The 20,394-nt window shown below is 40.9% G+C and overlaps 2 protein-coding genes across 5 annotated transcripts; both read right to left on the bottom strand.

Moving 5' to 3' along the window:
* Positions 1-251: 251 nt before the first annotated feature.
* On the bottom strand, positions 252-13,607 carry cep85l (centrosomal protein 85L). Of its 3 annotated transcripts, none has more exons than XM_088325061.1 (13): positions 13,353-13,607; positions 11,882-12,025; positions 9,269-10,014; positions 9,125-9,198; positions 8,942-9,056; positions 8,725-8,880; positions 8,499-8,651; positions 8,117-8,271; positions 6,934-7,042; positions 6,806-6,856; positions 3,635-3,688; positions 3,423-3,570; positions 252-567 (listed from the first exon to the last, which is right to left on the bottom strand). In XM_088325061.1, exons 1-13 carry the CDS (start codon positions 13,402-13,404, stop codon positions 434-436), a joined length of 2,091 nt encoding a protein of 696 aa, XP_088181187.1. In that variant the 5' UTR covers positions 13,405-13,607; the 3' UTR covers positions 252-433. The 3 variants fall into 3 exon arrangements, with proteins under 3 accessions (XP_088181187.1, XP_088181188.1, XP_088181189.1); XM_088325062.1 differs by lacking the exon at positions 13,353-13,607 and adding an exon at positions 13,061-13,183; XM_088325063.1 differs by lacking the exon at positions 13,353-13,607 and adding an exon at positions 12,718-12,848.
* Positions 13,608-14,645: 1,038 nt separating this feature from the next.
* LOC148345972 (gap junction Cx32.2 protein-like) lies at positions 14,646-18,924 on the bottom strand. Of its 2 annotated transcripts, none has more exons than XM_088325064.1 (2): positions 18,910-18,924; positions 14,646-17,331 (listed from the first exon to the last, which is right to left on the bottom strand). In XM_088325064.1, exon 2 carries the CDS (start codon positions 17,304-17,306, stop codon positions 16,593-16,595), a length of 714 nt encoding a protein of 237 aa, XP_088181190.1. In that variant the 5' UTR covers positions 17,307-17,331; positions 18,910-18,924; the 3' UTR covers positions 14,646-16,592. The 2 variants fall into 2 exon arrangements, with proteins under 2 accessions (XP_088181190.1, XP_088181191.1); XM_088325065.1 differs by lacking the exon at positions 18,910-18,924 and having other exon boundaries at positions 14,646-17,063; positions 17,238-17,323.
* Between the last annotated feature and the right edge of the window lie 1,470 nt (positions 18,925-20,394).

Here is a 20,394-nt window from a genome sequence, read left to right as displayed (position 1 = left end):
TGTAAAATAAAAAAAGGAGAAAAGGAGAGAAAAATAAAAGGGAAAAAAAGGACAATAAAGAAAAATTATTATATAAATGGTCAGAAAAAAAGGAGAAAAAAAGAGGTGTTAGGAGTTATGGGGTTACCCGTAGCAGCAAGATGGCCGACAATTATGTCAGCCTCCTCTGGGTGAGCCTCATGTTACGTCATAGTTCATATAGTTTTGCTCATTACTCAATTGAATAAATTATGTTTGTTTTGAATGAATGATTCTTTTTTACTACTGAGAAGGCGCTTGTTAATACACAATATCCCTTTAAGTGTATTTTTTTCTTCATTTCACGATACTTAAAACAAAGAAAAGTTTTGGACGGCATAAAAGGAATGCAGTTAGAGAATCATTTCCTACAAGAATTCTCAGCTGCTCACGTTGCATAGCGCATGCTGAGGACTCAGCTATGGACGACACAGTGGCTGCAGAATTCAAAGACGCTTTTCTTCAACTGTTCGATTCCCGTCCTCAGCCGGCGGACTTCCGGGAGCGTCAACGGGATGTCCGCGTCGTCCTCCGCGGACACGTTCAACGCTGCGAACACACAGGAACTTTTTAGGGCCACAGCTCGTTTCACAGCAACAATTCGTCGACGTTGTGGATAAAAACCGATAACTCGAGATAGTTGACGATGAATTCCATCGCCAGAGGTGTTTTTCAAATAGAGTGAGGCATCGCCTACATGAATAGCATCTTGGTCTGGAGCGGGAAGTAACAGGACCCCTCCCCTCCTCTCTACCTACCCACCCCGCAATTTCTGATTGGATGAGCGACTGGGGGCGGAGCCACTGAACCGAAACCTTTCCAGACTCCACACGTTGCAGACCGGCATCAAGCTACTAATAATATTGAGATTTTAGAAAGCCCGTGCCTTGGTAAAAAAGGTGTGTGCGTGAATAAGAGAAAGCAACTTGTTTTAGGGAAGTAGGTTCAGGTGGAGACTGATATTTTAGCTCTTATCATAACATTAGTTCGTCAAACGAGGGTGTGTGACTTTTTTATAGAATTTTTTTATTTGTGAACTTAAAAGTTATATAACTCAGCTATTTATTAATATGTTTTGGCTTGAAACCACTAAGAATGTTCAGTTCTTCATTTTCCTCATGTTGAGGTTTTTGAGTTTTTCCTTGCCCTCATGTTGCTTCCAGATCAGGGGATGGTGTCATAATAGTCTATGCAATAACCTGTGCAGCCCTTTGAGACTCTTTGTGATTAAGGGCTATACAAATAAAAATGACTTAACTTGACTAGACATATTGTTTTTCATGTTTTTATTCTCCTGGGCCGCCCAATAACCCCCAAACCCCCACCAACTGCCCCTTAGGACAGTAGAAGTCCTAAAAGTGCCTGTAAAGTAAACTAACTTAACTGCATACACATATAAATAACATTCCCAGGTGAAAAAAAACAGAGCATTAATTAGTAAGTGGTTAGAATGTGAATTTCAATAAATGCCCATTTCTTTAACAAGAGTACTTTCCCCAAACACCCCAAATGTTAATTTTTTCACTTTTAAATGAATTGACTCATGTATTATTGCAAAAGTTGTGCGGCCTACAAACGTCATTTGTTTTTAGAACAATTCTTTCACAAGATTTCCGTTTCTTTTTTTTCCTCGTATCTTTTGTCGCATAATACAGTGGAACCACGGTTTTCGAACGCCTCTCAGTTCGAACAAATCGGTTCTCGACCAAAAATTTCGAGAAATTCATGCTTCGCTTTTCGTTCAAAAAAATCGGAGTTCGAACGCCGGTACGCTAGGGGCGATGCTGAGCGGCGTACGGGTGTAGATTGCCCCCACCCCTCGTGAAGAACTGTTGTCACGGCAACGCGCACTCCTTTTCTGCTTTCGTTTCAAAAAGCGGTGAAGAGAGTGTTTTAAGCCCTAATTATGCCTCGGAAGAAGTTTGGTGCAAGCAGCAAAGTTGCTACAGGTGAAAAAAGAGGAGTAGTGCGTACAACTATTGCATTTAAGAAAGAAATAATAGCAAAATATGAAGGTGTGCGAGTTTCCCGTCTTTCAGGAATACAGCATGGCTTCTGCAGACAACCGCCAAGGTAAGAAATCCTACTCATAATTCTTTTCTTTATCCTTTAACTGCTCACCACTTGTTGTGGAGACCCGGGTGCTAAATGACGTGTAAACGACCTGATTTTTTTATTTTTACACGTTCATGTGTAAGATGACGCTAACGTGAACGTATGATTAGCCTGGGTTAGCTTCATGTTTACGTTCATTGTAAACATCCAGGGTATTGTAACGGATTAAAACAATTTTACATTACTTTTAATGGGAAAAAAACGACTTTGGTGATCGTACAAATCGTACAAAGAAATGGAACGGATTATGGTCGAGAACCGAGGTTCCACTGTACTAACATTTTTGGGGGCTTTTTCGTCGGTTGCACGATACACAACTGTATTTAATCACATTTTTTAATTCGAAATTATTTGAATGCAACACAAACTTTTTCTTCTTTTTACCTGTTTTTAAAAAAATTTTTAATTCCTTTAAAAAAAATCTCATTGTGTTTATTTTTTCCTCGCTGTTCCTTTTTCTTTTTGTTCTCTATGTACTTTTTTTCCTTTGTTTCTTTTCTTTTTTTCTGGCTTTTTCTGAATTTTTCCTTCTTTTTTCTCTTCCTTTTGTTCCTTTTTTCTCAGCTTTTCACTACTTTTCCATTTTGGTATTTTTTTCTTTTTTGTTCTATTTGCCCCCCTTCCTTCAAGTCATTTTGTGCATCGTTTTACATAATATTTGGTCATATAGGGATGGAAAAAAGCAAAAACAACCTGAAGAGCCGTTTAGGACCCGAAAGAGCCTGTTCCTTTTAGTGAGCCGAGCCGAAGAAGCCAGTTCTGGAAAAACTCTGACTTTTCTCAACTTCGTTCTACTTGGACCTTGACTTCCAAATACCGCATTAAGAACACAACGTCAGGGGAACCCTTGTATTCTTACCTTCATGCACTGTAACTTTGACTTAATTCGCTTCTTAATGAGCAATTTCGAGCCCTGATTTTTGTGAGCTGGCTAGATTTTCTTGTGCGCAGAAAAGCTCCGGGCAGTGCGCAATTGCGCACACACGCAGCTTAGAGGGAACATTGCACCAGATTTATCTTATGTTAAAGATTATGAATTGCAATGAATGTCTATACGTCCAAATAATGTAGATAGCATGTTTTGTGTATAATATGTGGTTTGCTCCAAAATGCAATAACATCTGAATCACAGCACAATTTTGAAGATCTACATGTTCTCACAATTTTAGCTCCCAAGTGTTTACTTTTGAAATATTTCCCTTGGATTAAAAATACAGAAAGCATGAAAATGTACATGATATATACACGCGTGCTGCGTGCTTATTGATGGCTTTTCGGTTCCTACTCACAGGTGACGCCCAGAAGCAGAGACAGGTTGAGCTCCTCCCCGTGCGATCTCTGTACCAGGACCCCGCCGAGCGCCTGCAGGTCCAGGAGGCTCAAGGAGAGTTCCTTCAAGAGGGTCTCGGCGTCCGCCTGCCACTCTTCCCCCATGATCTGTGAGCAAGAATGCTCCCGTCATTTGTCTGCTTACAAATCCAAACATGAGGTGAAACGCTACCTGAGCCAAGCTGAAACCTTCTAAGTTCTCCGGATCTTGTCTTGTCCTGGCCATCTGTCCACACACACACACAAGGTGGATAAATAAATACAGTATATTTCTGATTGCAGAGCGCACCCGATTAAGCTGCATGCGCAAATTTTAAAACGAAACTCAATTTTGTCTTCGTACAAGTCACATTGGATTTTAAGCTGCAGAGCCATAAAGATTAACTAAAGTAATCCCTCAATGTTTCGCAGTATACTTAAGTTTCAATACGTTGTTTAAAGTGAGCCCCATATTTCTAGACGACGGCCCCAGGATAACCATACTGTTGAGAATAGCGCGCAACGTGCAATAAGAACCATACACAGGGTAGAATATCGGGATCATACTACCGTAAATTCCGAACTACAAGCCGCTACTTTTTTCCCAAACTTTCAACCCTTATTGCTTATTCAGTGATGCGGCCAATTTATGTCATTTTTCTAACAGCCGCCAGCGGCGCTCGAGTAGAAAAGGTAAGATTTAAATTGCAACTTCTTAGTTTGTGCACAAATTAAATTAGCGTAGGCATATCCTCATGTTGCATATTGCAAAAAGCAAGGCACATGACGCAACTTTCAAGCTAAACGCAGTCGGTATAGGACTTACATTGCGAGCGTGATGCTAGCGTGATTTTAAATAAGGGAGCGTGGGACCGCGTCAACATGATATAGTCTCTTTCGCATATTGAAGGAAGACGTCTTTGATGACGTCAGTTATAAGGAGGAAGATGAGAACGATTTACCGTGCTTACTTCAAGTACGGTATGTTTTTTTAACAGAACTGTTTACTGTGTTGCGAGCGTGTTTCTAGTAGCGTTTTGCTACCCTTCACAGTCACGGTTTGGGATGAAAGTTATAATATTATTATTAAAGCTTTGAAAACTCTCTCGGTGTACCGTCTTTCTTTGTAAATATGTGTAACCATGTATAATATGTATTTGCAACTGTATATTTTTGTAATGTATTTATTTTAGAAACTTATTCTGATTTGTTTTGTACGAGCAAATGAGAAAGAAGGGGCGGGGCAAACGCGGGTCTACGGAAAGTGGAGTAAAGCTGAGACGTGTTTGTGGACGCGGCCGACAATAGTAGATATATATTTTTCCCACCCTTACCTTTGGAAATATACACTTTTTTCCTTGGATTACTTCCAACGGGTACCTGGACTCTGCAGGTCTGCATTAAATGTTAAGTACCGGTATCATTTTCCGTTCATTGTGCCGGCTGTGTATTTTGTACTGTATCGGGTAAGGGTTAATTTCGTGTTTGTGTTTGTATTGCGTTCTTCAATGTGGGCGCATGCGGCTAATATTCTGGTGCGGCTTGTGTATGTACAGTCAGTTTTCCTCCGGAAATGTAGTGGGTGCGGCTTATAATCAGGTGCGCTCTATAGTCCAGAATTTACGGTAATATTTTATTCATGCAGTCCAAATTATTAAAATTGGATGATTTAATACAATTTTTCACATCACAACTGTTATTTTAGGTCAACAAAAACATGCTGCCAGAAAACATCCAAAAATGATTCATTCGGAAAGAGGGAAATTATAACTTGAGGGGCTGTCGTAAATTCAAAATCCCAAAGGTGAGTTTCTCGAGGACTATTTGAAACTTCAGCAATAGCGATGATATGGAAGATAACTTCCAATGTTGTCTAATTGGGATATATAATTTGAGGACTTGATTTGTGTGTGGAAGAGTTGAAATATCGTGAGTAAGTTGTAAATATATTCAAGTGCTGTCAAACCTTTTGTTTTGCTTCTGTTATATAGATAAATAATGTTGTCAAGAACATGGACTATTTTCTTTCAAAAGACATCATAAATGTCTCCAGACTTCACTGCGGTGTTTTGTATTTACCGTAAATTCCGGACTATAAGCCGCTACTTTTTACCCAAACGTTCAACCCTGCGGCTTATTCACTGATGCGGCCAATTGATGTCATTTTTCTAACGGCCGCCAGCAGCACTCGAGTACAAGAGGTAATATTTAGACCGCTGGAATATATGCGCCGAGGAAGACTGCAACTTCTTAGCTTGTGCACAAATTAAATTAGAATAGACTTACAATCATCATGCAAATTGCAAAAAGAAAGGCACATGACGCAGCTTTCAAGCGAAAAGCAATCGACCAGTCCGATAAAGAAGGAAACAGAGCTATTGCACGTAAACTTTACTTTGCGAGCATCTTGCCAGCGTGTTTGGGAATAAGGGAGCGTGGGACGACGTCTATATGACAAAGTTTCTTTCCGATACTGAGGAAGACGACTTTGATGGCGTCAGTTCTAAGGAGGAAGATGAGGACGGTTTACCGTGATTTTTACAAGTACGGTATATTTTTTTAACAGAGCCGTTTACTGTTTTGCGAGCGTGTTCCTAGTAGCGTGTTGCTACCTGTCACAGTCACGGTTTGGGATGAAAGTTATATTATTATTATTAAAGCTTTGAAAACTCTCTCGGTGTACCTTCATTCTTGTGTAACCATGTCTAATATGTATTTGCAACTGTATATATTTGTAACGTATTATTTTAGAGACTTATTCTGATATGTTTTCCACGGGCGAATCAAAAAGAAGGGGCGAAAACAACGGGGGCTGACGGGAAGTAGAGTAAAGGTGAGACGTGTTTTTGGACGCAGCGGACAATAGTGGATATATATTTTTCCCACCCTTGCCTTTGGAAATATAGACTTTATTTCCTTGGATTAGGTTCAACAGGACCCTGACTCTGCAGGTCTGCATCAAACCTTAAGTACCTGTATCATTTTCCGTTCATTTTGCCGGCTGTGGTTTTTGGACTGTGTACTTTATATTCAGTTACAACTGCGGGAATTAAAAGTCGGGTTTGGGTTATTTTTGTGATTGTGGTACATGTTTTAATGTGGGCGCATGCGGCTTATATACAGAAGCGGCTTGTGTAAGTACAAAAGCGGTTATCCTCTTAAAATGTGGTGGGTGCGGCTTATAATCAGGTGCGCTCTATAGTCCGGAATTTACGGTAGTTTGCACGTTTTAGGAGAAGAGCATCCCGCCAATTTCCTCAGCGCTGACACGAAAAAGAAAGAATGAGCCGTGCAATATTTAAAGTTGCAATGTTTAAAATGAAGCAAAAAAAGCAGTGTCACGCTCCGCTCTCAATGAGCTTACCTCGAGTTGAGAGCCGAGTCGCTCGATCTGATTCTTCTGATACTCAATGAGCTGGAAAGAAGAAATCAAAGAGGATTTGAAACAATGAGCAGCCATGGCGCTCAAAGACGCTCGTCCGTATGCTCCACCTGGCTGCTTTGCTGTCGGTTGTCCAGCAGTTGCGCTTTTTCCAACTGCAGCTGCTTGAGGTCCAAACGCACACCGTCTTGCAAACACATCTGCACCTTCTGCTGCAACCTTCACGTCCAGAAAGGAACCCTTCAGAAGCTGCAAGTTTCTATACGTTCGCAAAAGAACACTCGACTTGTACCCAATGTTCCCTGTAATTTTCCAGGGGTCTGAGCGTTCACACAAAGATGGTGAGCAATGCTTGAAAGAACAGTGAGCAACAGAAATCCCAAGTGTGGCAAGATAATTATCAAACGTGTCCAAAACTTGACATCAACTTACATTTTGCTGAGTTTCCGGCAATGCAAAATTATATTTCACTTTTGAATGAATTGACATGTACGATTGCCTACAAACGTCATTTGTTTTTACAATTCTTTCACAAGATTTCCATTTCATTTTTTTTCCTGATATCTTTTGTCGCATAATATTAACATTTTGAGGGCTTATTGAGTCGGTTGCACGATACAGAACTGTATTTAATCACATTTTTTAGTGGAAGTTCAAAGATTAACTTGATATAATTGGAAATTATTTTGAATTTTTTTCTCCTTTTTAAAAAAATCTCATTGTTGTTCATTTTTTCCTAGCTGTTACTTTTTTGTTCTCTATTACCGTTTTCCCTTTATTTGCTTCTTTCTTTTCTTCTGGCTTTTCTTCTGAATTTTTCCTGCACTATTTTCTCTCCTTTTGTTTCGTTTTTTTCTCAGCTTTTCACTACTTATTCATTTTGGTATTTTTTTCTTTTTTGTTTTATTTCCCCCCCTTCCTTTAAGTCATTTTGTGCATAATTTTACATAATATTTGGTCATGTTGGGATGAAAGAAGTAAAAACAACCTGAAGAGCCGTTTGGGACCCGAAAGAGCCGGTTCTTTTTAGTGAGCCGAGCCAAAGAAGCCGGTTCTTTCGAAAAACTCTACTGACTTTACTCAACTTCGTTCTACTTCGACCTTGACATCAAAATACCGCATTTCGAACACAGCGTCAGGGGAACCCGTGTATTTTTACCTTCATGCACTGTAACTTTGACTTAATTCGCTTCTTAATTAGCAATTTCGAGCCTTGATTTTTGTGAGCTGGCTAGAGCTCTGGGTAGTGCGCAATTGCGCACACGCGCAGCTTAGAGGGCACATTGCTTGTACCTGTTCACAGTGGCGACGAGTTCCTTCTCTCGCCCGGCTTGCATCTCAATCTGTCCATCTTTCTCCTTCAACCGAGATCGGCTGTCCTCCAGCTGGCTTGCCAAAAGCGACAGCTTTTGCTCCAGCTCTTTTGCTCTCAGCTGCACCGCTCCCAGCTGCATTTGACATACGTTTCCAGATTCTAAATCATCATTCTAATACGTGACAAGTTTTGGTCCTGTCTGAGAGGAAGAATTGAAAAGATCCTCAACTGACAAAAGAGCAAAATTAACTTTAGAAATGAAAAAGTGGAGAATGCAAACCAGGTTTGAACTCTATCTCTGAAAATGGTCTTGGTCCTCTTTTTGGTTTAAACTGTGCTGATATTTGCGAGTGTGCTCACCTGCTGGGCGTGGCCTCGCACCTCACCCGGTGTGGGCAGGTCAGCCAAGTACTTCTCCAGAGTTTCGATGCGCTGTTGCTTCTCCTGAGTCTGTTGAATCTCACGCAGACATTTCTTCTTCAAGCTGCTGAGATATCGATCCCTCGTCTTGATCTGCTCAGATTTCGCATGTGAGGGAAACGTACTAAACTTTGTTTGCAGGAGAACCCACAAATCGCAGGCGCACCTTCTCCTCCAGTTTGCGAATGTCTTGCGTGTATTTCAGGGCGGCTTGCTTGTACAACTCGTTGAGGTGCAGCACTTCCAGTTCTGACACGGCCAGCCTGCGACACAGTTCCTCGTAACAGCACGGGCCACCCGAGGGTGCTTCCTTCATTGATTCCTATCAAGAGTTAACGATATCAGCACGACGGTCAGGTTCAAGACAGCAAATGGAGCCTTACCTTCATTTTTAGCATCTGCGGGTCTTCAAACCACCTCTGACTGTGCAGCACCTGCTGAGCCCTCAACTCGTTTTCTCGAATGCGGGCGTGGAGCTGCAGGATCTGCTGCTTCTGTCTGAACCAGAGAAGCCCACAAACCTCAACGCATGTCTTTGCCAAAGGGTCGCGGTGGGCCGAGCTTACCGATCGATCTCCAAATCTCTTTGCCGGAGCATTCCCTCTTTGACCTTCACAAGCGTGCTGACGAACTGGGATGTCTGCAAAAGGACGAGTGCAAATTGGAGGACACGAGCATCTGTGGGTGCCACCTGGTGCAAAAGCACTTACTTGATGGCTGCCTTGTTCAAGCGCCGGGCTGTCTCCTTTGTTCTCCGTGCCGCCGTCAAGTCCGAGCTCTGATTTGGAACTGTACTCCATCTGCTCCGTCAGCCACATTTGCGTACGGACGGCCGGCTGGATGGGGGATTCTCTGTCGGACGGCGCTAGCGGCGAATCCGCCATCTCGGACGAGCCCGGGTCATAAAGTCCGGCGTATCCTAAAGTGCCAAAGTTCAGGTCTGAAGTGCTGTGTTTGGCAGGAGATGAAAGAGTGGAAGACATGGACATGTCCGTCTCTAAAGCGCTTGGACGATTGCGCCTGCCCCATAAAACAGGAGTGGCGCCAGGGGAGCGTTGCGTTAAGCTACGACAGAGCGAGGAGGACGTTACGGGTAAAAACAGGTCCAGATTTCCCCTGTTGCCGGAAAGCTGAGTCCTGTCCAATGAGCCGTGGCCATCCGGACTGGGCTGGCGGACCCTCGTCTTCCCAGAGGACAACTTGGTGAGAGAGGACCACCTCCTGATGGGCTCCGTTGTGTTCACGTGGCCTGGAGATGTGGCTGGGGGGCCTGGCTTGCTCCAAAGCGACAAGCTGCCCGACGAGCGGGACATTTTCAGGCTGCCATCTGACGAGACGGACGGCGACGGCTTGACTTGTACGAGGGAGCTGTTGAGAATGTAGCTATCCTCCTGACCGGAATGACGTCGGGAAAGCGGCTGAAAGGATGAAGGTGTGGTGCTAGAGCAGGAGTCATCTAGAAGATGCCAAATGGAAAGATAGTGTCAAGTCAAGTCTATTTGTATAGCCCTTAATCACAAAGAGAATCAAAGGGCTGCACAGATCAAAGACTTGTAAACTACAGACTATTATGACACCATCCCCTTATATTAACTTATATTACCGTATTTTCCGCACTATAAGGCGCACCAGGTTATAGGGCGCACCCCCAAAAACATAGTCTTTTGTCCGATATTTTCCATACATAAGGCGCACCGGATTATAAGGCGCTACAATGGGAACGTGGACTAAACAGTCAGATAGTTCAGTCCAACTTCTTACCCCCTTAACATTCCCAAAGCTTGCAAAGAAGCAAATACGTGTCGTAGACACGTGCGGATGCGGTGTCCGTACGATGTCACCAAACAAACATTTCTTAGTTTCCATTTTATTTTTTGCTGGCAACTGTGTGGACAGCAAAGTAAGAATTTTATTGTGCAGGGAAACGGGGTTCTTTACTGTGCATATGACAATAAACACTTTGAATTGAATTGAGTTTAAAAATAGACTCATCACAGAAACATCAAGATCGTTCTAAAACAAGATACGGGGAAAATATAAATCCGCATAGCTCACCTAAGTTCTCTTGCAGCCTTCACGTTCATTAATGATACGTAACCATGGTCTTCTTACAACCGTGAGTGTAGTAAATCCAGGAGAGTCAAATATTTACAAATACAGCATAGTAAAACATGTTTTCTCTATGTCGTAGTGCAACCCAACGTGTGATTCACATTAATCTTTTTAGGCCAATTGCAGGCTTTGTTTCGCCCCTTCAGCCTATGCGAGCCTGTAAATGATAAAAAAGATCCGTCCCCTTTACCTCCGAATAACTTTAGCCAATAGTGACTGATTCAAATGATGATTGACACATTCGTTAGCCAATGAAACGCCGGTATATAAATCCCAGCATACACCGCGGACGACATCGCCTTCCGAGGAAAATCTAGTCGGCGGCTGCTTGCTTTAGTTGCAACACTTTGCGACTTAATATTGATCCAAATATAAGGCGCACTGTATTAAAAGGCGCATGTTCAGCTTTTGAAAAAAATAAAGGCTTTTAGGTGCGCCTTATAGTGCGGAAAATACGGTACCTGAAAATGTGTTGCTTTATCAAAATCAGCTAAGAATGTTGATTCAAACGATTTCATTTGTTCATATATCTGAACCTCTTATTATCACTTTTGAGCCAATCCAAGTTGACATTGGGCAATGGACAGAGCATACCCTGGATTAATTGACAGCCAATCACAGGGCACATATAGACATTTACCCATGCATCCATACCTAGGGGACAATTTGGAGTCACCAATCAACCTGCCATGCATGTTTTTGAAATCTAAAAGTAAACCGGAGAGCTTGGAGAAAACACATGAGGCACAGGAGTTGGAATTGATCCAGGGACCTCTGAACTGTGAGGCGGACATTCTAACAGGTCATCCACCCAAATGAATTCAAGTATTATATGAATTTAAGTATTATACAAATCAATTTTGGACCCAATTTGCATAATGTTTGACCCAATACTTGTGGCAACAGAAATAAGCCAAAATAGAGGAATAAAAAGAAATGTTTGATGGTGTCCTCCAATTTCCACTGACAGCTTCAAACTTATGATACAATGATATAAAAAAACAATTCAATTGTCACAATATGTTAACCCATTTTGTAACAATGACAATAAAGGTATATTCTATTCTATGTCAAAAGTGTCATTTCCCTGCTTATTAGTAAGATTTCCAACAATTCTGGAGACCTTTAAAAAGGCATTTTCAAACTGTAATACGTTATTTTCCTATGTATGCTTGGATGAGGTTGTTATGCAAACATCTCATCACTCCTACCTTCCACGCTATCAGAACAATAGGTTCCAATCCCAGTGTCTCCGCTGTCCGACACGGCGCTGTGTCTCCGTCCAAACATGCCGTTGCTAGGTCCAGGCTGTTTGTTGGGATCGTGGCTCGGCATCCAGCTCGGAGAACTTGAACCTGAGGAGGACAACGTTCAAAAAACAAGTTAAGTCTATAGCCCCGAATCACCATAAAGTCTTAAAGTGGTGATGAAAATATGATTATCAAATCACATGGTTTCGCTCAAGACATTGCTTATCTTAAAAATGAATAGAATTTACAAATGATATTTAATGACTTTAAAACATATATAAAATACTTTTTTTCTGAATGTATTCATCTCGGTGATTCCTGATGATCTCCCCCTGCTCAAAAAGGCTTAACAATTTCAAATGGGTGGCTGAATTAGTTTCTAAAGTAATTTCTTCCCCAGAGCCATTACCACCCTTAACACACACCACACAAAGAACTGAAACTCTTGCAAACACACTACCTCATACAGGTGTAAAATTGTATGCATGCCTATGCTCACTTTGCACAATGTTGACTATTTTTTAACGCATATTGCACTAATACAATCCCAAAACTGTATGTAACATACTACATGCCCACATTTCTAGTGTAAATATTGTGTAAATTATAACCTTTATCTTCTTTGTTCCTTTATATTGTGTAAATTATAACCTATCTTCTTTGTTTTCTTTTATCCTTACTGTCAGGGTTGGGTAGGGTTACTTTAACTTGATTACTTTCAATGACTTTTGGATGACTCCAATACCAAATATGCTAATAAAAGACAAAAAATAAATATGAATCAAATGATGACTCACAACACGTGGTAAGCTTTCTCTCCTGGCTTTGATCTCCGGCAAAACGAACATCAAATGCGACAGAAACAAAATGAAAATAAATCCAAACAGCTTGCCAACATCATTTTTGCCATTGCATGTACGGTATTCTGTTAATCCCCAAGCCTGCACAAAATTTAGTAATTGTATTAATTGAAATTGAAAGTAATCAAGTTAAAGTAACCCTACCCAACCCTGCTCACTGTTAAATGTGAACCTGGAGTGCCACGTCCAATTTCGTTGTCACAATATGCTCAACCCATTTTGTAACAATGACAATAAAGGTTTAGTCTATTCTATTCTACTCTAAAGAAGAAGCCCAAACCTTTGCGACTTGAAAAAGTCCAAATCTAAATTTAAGAGCTAGCTGGCACAAACTAGCTCACGCCGTCGGCTTCTTTTGTTTATCCCAAAACCAAATTGAAATATGAAGGATCTTTTAGAAAACTAAATAAATGGACATGAAATGTATTGTTTACGCCACGCGGCATTAGTGTTTGTGACATCATTTATCAAAGTCGCCGCCTGCTTTGGTCGCTTGATCCCTTTAACGTCAGCAGACGTCTTCCATCGACCACGGGGCCCCAAAACAAAAAAATAACAATAAAAAATATCACCTGTTTTGTCGCCATCGTATCCATCGTCAAAATCGCTTCTGCTGTTCCACATTGGCGGCGCAAAGCCTTTTACGTAACAAGAGCGCAAAAACAACCCCCGGAGAGGAAAGCAAACGTCAGACGCCAGCGAGGCATTCGAACGCCATAAATTCAGTAGTTTAGTTTCGTAACATTAACTCCAAACCGAATAAAAGTATTTTGTTTGTCTTTTTTTTCGAATAACGGTTTTCTTTCGTCGACAAGCGTGATGACATATGGAGCGGAAGTGACATCACACAGCCCACACGCATTTCCTGTAGAAACAATGGCGTGGTCGGAAAATCTGACTTTAAAAAAATCTGAAATCAAAGTAACAGAACATATGGTGGTGGATGGTGTTAGTAAGACTTTTTTTTATCTTGTTCATTGAAAAAACACGCCGGCTGAATTCGAAGTCATCCCATATTTCGTATGTAGTTGACAGTATAGTGTATTCGCCATTTTTGTAGTTTGGTTTGGATTAATTTTAACCGTTTGGCACTGGGCGATAAAATACAGTACCCACAATGCACTCCCAAATGTATGCGCCTTTAAGTCTTTTAAACACTACGTCACAAAGACAAAAAAGCTGATTGATGAAATAGGTTTTATTTTATATTCCGAAACAAAATTTTAAATTTGATACCTCGGCAATAGGGAAAATATATAAAAATATATATAAAAGGCCAATTCATTTTTTGTGTGTTTTTTGTCCATTTGGTTAACGGACTACCTAATGCGATTGTTTTTAAAACAAACAAAATATACAAATAATTGTATTCAATTACAAATAAAATGTTTTAATTAAGAGTAACAGCAAAGTAATATATACCCTTTAAGCACTAGATTTGATCATTTGTGTTGAAATACTCTTTAGACGTGTTTTATTGCATGCTTTGCCGAAAATCAGTGGACATGTTAAAAATGTTCGACTAGAAGCGGCTCGTTTAATCCCCTCATTTTTGGTTTGAACAATTTTATTGACACTATTAACATCAAATAAACAATGTGAGGTTTGAACAATTTTTCTCGACAATTTTAACAGCACTTATGCTTCTCTCAGCATCGTCTCATGGACCCGATTAAATCTATTGGCGTGCCTGATACGCCACGTGGGCTGTAGTTTGGGGACCCCTGCAATAAAGCATTCTGTTTTTGATCCCACAATGCATTGCAGTCATGTTGCTGAAGTTTTCTTGGAAGTTTCGTGCAAAGAAACGAAGGGATTGAGGGCAGGGTTGGGTCGGGTTACTTTAACCTGATTACTTTCAATGACTTTTGGATTACTCCAATACCAAATATGCTAATAAAAGACAAAATAAACTATGAATCAAATGATGACTCACAACAGGTGGTAAGCTTTCTCTCCTGGCTTTGATCTCCGGCAAAACTAACATCAAATGCGACAGAAACAAAATGAAAATAAATCCAAACAGCTTGCCAACATCGTTTTTGCCGTTCCATGTATTCCGTTACTCCCCAAGCCTTCACAAAATTTAGTCATTTTATTCATATTTAGTTTCTTTTGTCTTTTATTAGCATATTTGGAATTGGAGTAATCCAAAAATAATTGAAAGTAATCAAGTTAAAGTAATCCTACCCAACCTTGATTGAGGGTCACAATTTATCATAATAATAATAAAAAAAAGAAATACACTTATACAACATTGTGCTTGGAAAACTGGCTTAATTAATGAAAAAAAAAAAACCCGCCATCCGGTCACATGTCAAAAGCCAAAACAAACCCTACCCCATACCAGCAGGTGGCACTGTTGGACTCATCATTGCAGGACACTTACCAAAAACTATACACATATTTCAGCAGGAATTTCAATAAAACAAAAGGTTATTATTACACCCGTTACACAAGGTTAAGGAAAATGTCAGGATCAGAATGGAAACAGGACCCAATTGCGTTACGTTTCTCACAAGTTTTATTGAAGGAAAGAGAAAGGGCCCACGATCCAGTGTTCGCTGGACGCGGGAACCAAGTTGCTCTCGTACTCGGCTTGTGATCCGAAGTGGATCTTCCGTAGCGAGCGATGGCGGTGTCAGGGATGGAAAAACGGGTTGGTAGCCGGGACTGGGAGAACAAGGCGTGGTCGGGGTCAGAAACGAGTCGTAGGCCTGAACGGGAGAGTAGACGTAGTCGGGGACGAAACAGTTCGTAGCCAGAGACAGACGGGAGCAAGAACGGGACAGGTGGGAGTCAGGGTCGAAAAAAGTTTGCGTAGTATACACTGGGGTTCGCAGACGGACTGACCACAGGGGATTGACAGGACTGGGTTTAAATTGGGACAGGGAGCCAATCAGAACTCGCGGGCACAGGTGATTCATATCGGTAATTATGACAGAAAATGCATGATCAACCTTTTAGAGATCAGATTGGCACAACTGAGGTCTTACTTCAATGCCGTGATCGCATATTTGATTATTTCTCTTCTGTGACAATGAGATATGATCTATGAAACTGTAGATGCCTTGGTATAAACATCTTATTACAGGACAATAATAATGTGAAAAGTGTTTATTGCTGTCAAGGGGACAGGACCAAGATTAGGCCCAGCTTTTTCCTGTCTGCATTTTTTGTCATGAACCAGAACAGGATCAGGACCCAAACCCGTGACGTTTCTCACACAAGCCTTTTATTTTACTGGAAAAGGGGGAGTCATGCACGTTAGGCAGCAGTCTGGCGTGAAATGATAGGAAGCCAGAAGCCGACGAGATCGATACCAATTGCCCGAGTAGATATCGGACAGATGGGGTCGATACCGGACAGGACGGGACAGACAGGATAGATAATGAAACAGGATATCGGAAAAAAACTGGACAAACGAGACAGGAAAACTAGAGAAAATAATAAACAGGACAAAAATAGACGGAAACGAAACTAGAAACTGATATCAAACAGGACAAAAATAAACGGGAACAATACCGGACAGGAAATGCCAACAGGCAACAGGACCGAGTCAAAACCCACGTGTTGCGGAGCAGAGGTTCGTTGACGGACTGACAAAGAGTGAGAGCACTCACCTTAAATAGAAGGAAAGCCAATTTGTCAATGAGCCTCAGCTGGCGCCACACGGGCGGGGCCAATTGGGCGCCATGGCAACCGTGACACTTTTTTCCTTCTGTTCTGTCAATTGTTAATCAAAGCCGTTGATTTTCAACCTGTTGTAACCTTTTATATGATGACTAGTAGAAACAATAATACAAAAAATGTCAATCAATATCTCCTTTATAGAAAGTGGAGCTTCTTTGGATGCTTCCTGTTTTCCTGCACCTGAGTCTCAAGATCAGCAGGTGGAAGATCTCAGCCACATTGAGGACCACGGAGAAGACGGCCATGCCCAACATGAAGACGATAAAGACGTTCTTCTCCGTGGGCCTGCTGATGAAACAATCGGTATCGGTCCGGCAGCTTCCGCCTCGGAAAGTGATTTTGTGGGGCACGAAGATGGAACCGTAGACCAGGTACTGCCCCGCCACGAAGGTTGCCTCCAGAAGGATCTTGAAGACCAACTGGGTGAGGTAGCTGAGGAGCAGATAGCCTTTGAGGTGGACTTTCCCTCGCTCGTCCGAGTACATGGGCCTCTGGATCGGGTCCCGGCGCCTCCTCAGCTTGTTCTCCCGCCGGATGACGAGAAGAACGTGTCCCAGGTAGACGAACGTGGGCGTGGAGACGGTGAGGATCTGGAGCACCCAGAAACGAGTGTGTGAAACGGGGAAGGAGGCGTCGTAGCAAGCGTTCCTGCAGCCGGGACTCTGCGTGTTGCAGTCCATGTTGGCCTGCTCGTCGCCCCAGATGCGATCCACGCCCGCCGCCAGGATGAAAACGCGAAAAACAAACAGAACGATCATCCAAACCTTGCCTAGGACGGTGGAGTGTGATGCCACCTTGTCCAGAAGCTCCGACAAGAAGGACCACTCTCCCATGGTGTCCTGTCGCCTCCTTTCCCGTCTAAAGAAAAAAAAAAAACATGGCTGAGGAGTCTGATCTCCACTTTTTCACCCAACATCCGTGGCTTTATAAATGCCTGTTTTATCTCATCTCATCTAATCTGGAGCCCATCCCAGCAATCATTGGGCAGTGGGCAGGGGACACCCTGAACTGGTTGCCAGCCAATCGCAGGGCACACGGGGACAGACAACTCACTCGCTCATTTACATCTAGGGGCAATTTGGACCGACCAATTCACCTGAAATGCATGTTTTTTTTTGGAATGTGGGAGGAAACCGGAGTGCCCGGAGGAAACCCACGCAAGCGCGGGGAGAACATACAAACTCCGCACAGGAAGTCTGGAGCTGGATTTGAACTCAACAGGAGGTTCCCAAGACATGAACTGTGCCGCACATGCGCTAACCACTGCGCTGCCGTGCCGCCTCAGTCAAGTCATGTTTATTTTTATAGCCCTTAATCACAAAGAGTCTCAAAGAGCTGCACAGACCACAAACTATTGCAAACTACAGACTATTATGACACCCTGATCTCAAACCTACATGAGGGCAAGGAAAAACTCAACTTGAAGAAAATCATTTTAAGAAATATTTTCCTCCAATATTAGAGAAAACAATTCTATACAGCCTGCTATTATAGACACATTTGCTACTCAAGAGTATACATTTTTTAATTCTACAGAGCTTTTAGTCTTTTATTTTTTATTTATTCAAATCATCTCACGACGACAAATACATTTTTATGGTATTGACAGAAAGTTTAGCTCGGTTGAAGTAGTTTTGTGTATCCAGTTTCTTGAAAAAAATAAGAAAATCCTTAAAATAACCTACATTTTCTTATATGACAATTAAAAGATCATTTTGGTCATTCAGAGGTTTTTTATTTAATCTTGTTTCTTGAAAAAAGTCAGGAAATAGTCATTTGAGAAAAAAAAATCTTCTCTTAAAAATGGGTTATTATTTCACTCATTTTAAGATTTAATTTTATTTTGTTTTTAAAAAAAAAGAGGAATATATCTTTAAAAATAAGGAAAAAAATCTAATTTTACAATGGGAGATTTAGTTTGCAAATTTTCAAATTCTTGAAAAAACAAGAAAGAAAAACCTTTAAAATGAGCAAAATATTTAAAACAGATGGGGGATAATTTTGCTTATTTAAAAAAACAAAATTTGTGTATCTTGTTTTTTTAAAAAAAAAAATAGTGAAAAAATAGAAAAATCCAAATAAATGAGAAATAATTTCACTCGTTTAGGATTTTTTTTTTTTTAAATTGGGGAAAACAAATAAGAAAGAAATCCTTCAAATTGAGGGAAAAAGAATCATTTTGCACATTATTTTTCTTAAATCTATTTTCTTGGAAGAAAATTCTTTAAAAATATGCAAAATGTTCTTATCTAACATTAAGATTATTTTGCAAATTTTTCAATAAATTTATTTAGTTTCTTGAAATAAAAAGAGATTAAAAAAATAGCATTATTATCTAGCAGTTGCCAGCTCATTTTGCCAAATTCAACATTTTTTTTCTACCAAGATTAGACAAAAAAAATTGTATTCCATTAAAAAATAACCAAAACATCTTACCAGTTAAGATTTCCCACTGTCTTTTGTTGTTGTTCTCCCTTCTGAAGAGTTTCACTTCTCTTATAGCTTCCCCGGATTTTAAGCGTCATCACATTTTTTCAAACTTTGTGACTCTTTCCCACAAAACTCGGTTACCATCAGCTGACGCCACCTACGCTTTCTCACCGGCGTGATAAACGCTCACTCCTTTTCATAACTCCCTTAATCAAAATATTAAGGCGGGAGAAAACATTGCTTTGGGGTTTTGCAAGGACAATAACTGAACAAAACATGAAAGGCGATTCTTACACGTGGATTGAACAACTACATAATCTTCACGCAGAATGTTGGACGTATGGATATTGGAACACTAACTCTCATAAAACAGAACATCAAAGAGGAAGCAAGGAACATACCCACATGTAGATAGAACAACGACTCAGTGTTCAGACACCAACCTGCTCTAACAGAACAAAACATGAAAGGACACATAACAGGAAACATTCCTAAACACGGACAGGACTATAACAAGAGTGCAATGACAATGAGACCATAAAATATAATGCTCCAAAAGTGACGAGCTCTAACTGAACAAAACATGAAACAAGACAACGCTGGATGTGTTGGAACACTACCTGGTCCAACTAAACCAAACATGAAAGAAAGACAGGCTTAGACTACAATTGTTGATCTTAAAAAGAGAATGCAAGGAATATACTGACACATGGATAGAACTACTACATCGTGTGCCAAGACCAACCAACTCTAACAGAAAAAAACATGAAAGAAAAGCACGCAGGGAGCATACTCATGTGTGGATAGAACAACTACATAGTGGTCAGACACCAACCTGCTCTAACAGAACAAAACGTGAAAGGAATACAACACAAGAAACATTCCCAAACATAGACAGGACAACAAGAGTGCCGTGACAATGAGACAATGAACTATAATGCTCCAAAAGCAACTAGCTCTAACTGAACAAAACTTAAAAGTCAGAGAGGTTTAGACAGTACCGGTAATTGTATAATAGATGCCGCTAACATACTAACACATGGAAAGACCTACTTCATCATGTGCCAAGACCAACCAAACTCTAACAGAAGAAAACATGAAAGGAAAGAGACACAATAGACATTCCCAAACTTGGACAGGACAACAACAACAGAAAAACAGAAAAAAAAGAAAAAAACATGAAAGGAAAGCACGCAGGGAACACACTCACGAGTGGATAGAACAACTTCATAGTGTTCAGACACCTTCCTGATCTAACAGAACAAAACGTAAAAGAAATACAACACAAGAAACATTCCCAAACATGGGCAGGACAACAACAAGAGTGCTGTGACAATGAGAACTACTGCATCATGTGCTATGACCAACCAATTGTAACAGAACAAAACGTGAAAGGATTACAACCCAAGAAACATTCCCAAACATAGACAGGACAACAAGAATGCCGTGACAATGAGACAATAAAATATAATGTTCCAAAAGTAACTAGCT

This window comes from Urocampus carinirostris, chromosome 20, assembly GCF_059441175.1.
Source record: "Urocampus carinirostris isolate Australia breed hairy pipefish chromosome 20, RoL_Ucar_1.0, whole genome shotgun sequence".
NCBI lineage: Eukaryota > Metazoa > Chordata > Actinopteri > Syngnathiformes > Syngnathidae > Urocampus > Urocampus carinirostris.
This window is presented reverse-complemented; position numbering and strand designations above follow the sequence as displayed.

What these genes read in the sequence shown, in the direction of transcription:
- cep85l (XM_088325061.1), bottom strand. Translation starts at nt 13,404, where the DNA reads ATGTGGAACAGCAGAAGCGATTTTGACGATGGATACGATGGCGACAAA. An exon ending in TTGAACAAGGCAGCCATCAA is followed by an intron (nt 9,199 to 9,268) that starts GTAAGTGCTTTT and finishes GTCCTTTTGCAG; the next exon opens with ACATCCCAGTTCGTCAGCAC. An exon ending in ACCGACAGCAAAGCAGCCAG is followed by an intron (nt 6,857 to 6,933) that starts GTGGAGCATACG and finishes TCTTCTTTCCAG; the next exon opens with CTCATTGAGTATCAGAAGAA.
- LOC148345972 (XM_088325064.1), bottom strand. Translation starts at nt 17,306, where the DNA reads ATGGGAGAGTGGTCCTTCTTGTCGGAGCTTCTGGACAAGGTGGCATCA.